Source organism: Gymnoscopelus microlampas (assembly GCF_963454915.1).
Source record: "Gymnoscopelus microlampas genome assembly, chromosome: 14".
Taxonomy (NCBI): Eukaryota; Metazoa; Chordata; class Actinopteri; order Myctophiformes; family Myctophidae; genus Gymnoscopelus; species Gymnoscopelus microlampas.
The window spans coordinates 14,717,955-14,721,416 of NC_139951.1; the positions used below are offsets into that span (position 1 = coordinate 14,717,955).

The 3,462-nt window shown below is 39.3% G+C and overlaps 1 protein-coding gene across 1 annotated transcript; it reads right to left on the reverse strand.

The window, feature by feature from the left end:
* Positions 1 to 1,916: 1,916 nt before the first annotated feature.
* Positions 1,917 to 3,226, reverse strand: LOC311059652 (lysophosphatidic acid receptor 6-like). The gene has a single exon (XM_084077666.1). The coding sequence runs from the start codon at positions 3,185 to 3,187 to the stop codon at positions 2,270 to 2,272; it is 918 nt and encodes a 305-aa protein (XP_083933792.1). The 5' UTR covers positions 3,188 to 3,226; the 3' UTR covers positions 1,917 to 2,269.
* Positions 3,227 to 3,462: the final 236 nt, after the last annotated feature.

Genomic DNA, 3,462 nt, shown 5'->3' on the forward strand with positions numbered 1-3,462 from the left:
GAGTTTTAGTACCATGTAGGCCTACTCGTGGATTTCTAAATATTAGACTATACCATTGAGGAAAGAATATGTTGTTGCTGTGTGACTTTTCTCTCAACAAGTTGAGTAAAAAGTCCCTTAAAATGTAATTATGTAATGGCCACCATAGTATGATACCATACTATGCTTATCAAATCAAATGTATTTACAGAATACACTTCTTTCAACCAAGTGTGGTTTCATAAACGTGTTAAAAAAAATGCATTATGATTATTCATAGTATTTTCTTTTTTATAAATGTTTTAAACAGGTGAAACCCCATTGAGATTCAAATCTCTTTTGCAGGGGATCAGTGTTTTGTCCTACAATATGGCACAAGGCCTGCACAGCTCATGGGCCATGGTTGTCATTAACCACTTTCAACCTGGTGTCCCTGTTTTTGTCATTATAGGTGAAAATGGACAAACATGGTAAAAGATAGCACATCAAGCTCGTACTGTAGATCGGCTATTTAAGCATTAAATACTTAAATACTTAATACTTACATTTTAAGTATAACATAGGGATTAATGATAATCACCCACTAATTGATTACGATTAGCTGTTGCTTGCCAGCAAGAAGTCTGCCATGGAATACTATTGAATAGGTTAGTTTACACTAATTGTTGGTCCATAATGCAAATCAGAATTTGCAAAGTAAATTCCAATCAGACTTCGTTTGACCTTTTGGTCTCCTTTAAATAGATTTAACTGGCCAAGCTTGGAGGAGAACCAACCTTGAATCTACATTTGGAAGTTAAGGGATCATTTCATTTCAGAATTCTGCACTACTGGAAATTTGAATTATAATGGATTTTGTGTGAGTGCATGGCTCTATGGTGAGGGTAGAAATGTCCATTACCACAACATTTAAGATCGGTGGTTCTGACCTCTGTCCTATAAGGCCACAGATGGCTTCTAATCTTCTATTCGGCCATCATTGCAGGTAAGGACGACTGATTTTTAAATACATGAAGATTGTGTATATTATTGTTTTTTGTAACACAAAAATGGGGAGGGTTCAGAAATGCCAGTAGTGGGCCAACAATTATTTAGTTAGTGTGGTTGCCAGAATGGGCAACCAGAATATTGTTCTCTACCGACTTTATTATTCCGGTAGATAAACTTTTTTCATATTCGCTACTCCTCCCACAGTTTATTTTTCCTAATTTCGTGCCATATGTCATAATGACCGGCTTCACCGGGAATAGACTGCTTGTACCTTGCTAAGAGATTGGTTGCATAGTTTTATTGATATTGATTTATTAGTGCATTAAATTTCCCCATCCACTTTAATGGAAAAGTGAAAAAATATATAGATTTACCCTGTACATATTCTTCAAGTATGAAGTCAACTATAAGTATGATTCAACTATAATAACTTTAGATACAAAGTGAAGATGATCCAAGGTGGACTGTGGACATGAACCAGGGACCTTGTGTTTCTAGTACACTACCTTACGTATCTACCACACCACAGAGACTTGGGAAATCGTGTGACAACTGCTTACTTAGCCTGGTTATGATTTAGATGTGCAAATGTTCAAAATACATTTGATTCTGTTTAAAAAATATTTTAATATTCAATTCAATTATATACTAGGCTGTATTTAATAAATACCCCTTTTTGTGGTTTTCAAATATTTTTTTGACACAAAATCAAAGGTTTTGTGGTCATGATGCACCAGGATCTTGGATGGCTTGGTTCCAGGCTTGAAATCATTTATATAAATATTTTCGTAAATCTCTATGGGAAAAATGAATGGGCTTTCGATCGGTGGCACCATAGAATGGTCCTGTTTACTAGAAGAAATAGTAAACAGGACAGGGCCCAGTATCGATCCCTGCGGCACACCCATTTTAACCAGCAGGAATCCAGACTGCGGCCCCCCCACCACCCTCACACTGACGTCTGTCACATAGTAGGTAGTAGGCCTAGTTCTGAAAGCAGCTGCAAGGAAAGGAAATATATTCATAATAGCCAACATATAAATAAGAAACTTTATTGCCAATACATAGAACATACGGTCCAGGAATTGGATTCGGTCATGCAGGTGCAAAAACATGAAACAAACATTGTCCAATAATTAACACACAACACAAAAAGATTCACATCTCACATTTTGATGAAAAGGCGGAAAACATGACATGATGAAGAATGGACATTTGATGGCACTTATTAATTCATTTTGACACTTAAAAGGGTCATGAACCAAATTATAAATTACTCTGGACTCTGTGAGCATCATCCTCACCTTACAGTAGCCAACCGTTCTCTTATAAGATTGGTGTCCACATTCTCTCGTTTCTTCCAGAAGGCATCCAAAGAGAAGTAATACAATAGTGGATCTAGACAGCAGTTAATACTACAGAGACATTCTGTGGGCTTGATGATGGCAGATGTCCATATAGATTGAACCATTACGGCCACATTGAGAGGCATGAAAAAAATCACAAACATCAACAAGTTCATGGCAAAAATCAGCATGACATTCATCTTGTTGTTGATCCTTGCAGAGTCATTGAGATGTCTGCGAAGAGTCCAGTACACCATAGCAGTGGACACAACATTGACTGCTAGCATGGTGAATAGTAAAACACGCCAAATATATATCACCACTTGAATCACAGGTTGTTCACCAGCGCAGACAGGAAGTGCAAAACATGCAGTTTCATTGCAGCGTTCCATGGTTCTTTTAAAATGTATGCTCTCTGGGATGTTTGCAGCCACTATGAAGACCCAAACCAAGGCACAGGCTCTCCAGGCATTGGTGGTGGTTCTCAGATGCCCAAACCTCAGAGGGTAAACCACTGCCAGCAGCCGGTCCACACTGATGAAGGTGATGAAGAAGGCACCGGAGCGGATATTGTTGCGGAAGAGCATAGTGGCCCAGGTACATGCCATAATGTCCAGGGGCCAGGAACCCGTAGCATAGAAATAGACTCTCATAGGCAAGGAGAGCACCAGCAGAAGGTCTGAAAGTGCCAGGTTGATCATGAAGACGGCACTGGGAGATTTAAGGCTGTGACGGCGAACCAGAATCCAGAGTGACACAGCATTGAGAGGAAAGCCTAACACTAAAATACAGCCATACAATACAGAATAGGTCATACTTCTGTGACTGTCCAGCTCTAGTCCACTTTCTGTCCAATTTCCAATTCCTGTCATGGTTAGCAATGATGTCCCTTTGAAACGACAGACCTAATGTGTCGCATGTGAACCTAACAGTTGCATAAGCCACATGTTCCACACTCTAGATATAGATCTGCTAGAAGAGGGTGGAAAATAGTATTTCCTGTTTGTCACAGGAAGTGGCAGTGTGGATTGGCACCACACTTACATGTATGATTCAGTTTCACTTCCAGCCATTTATTTTATTCACCGTCTCTATAAAGGGTGCACTGTCTCTGCAGCCAGTAGCAATGTAGCATTCTCCACCCTGA

Bases quoted from the DNA above. Each gene is read 5' to 3' on its own strand.
- LOC311059652 (XM_084077666.1), bottom strand. From the start codon at position 3,187: ATGACAGGAATTGGAAATTGGACAGAAAGTGGACTAGAGCTGGACAGT.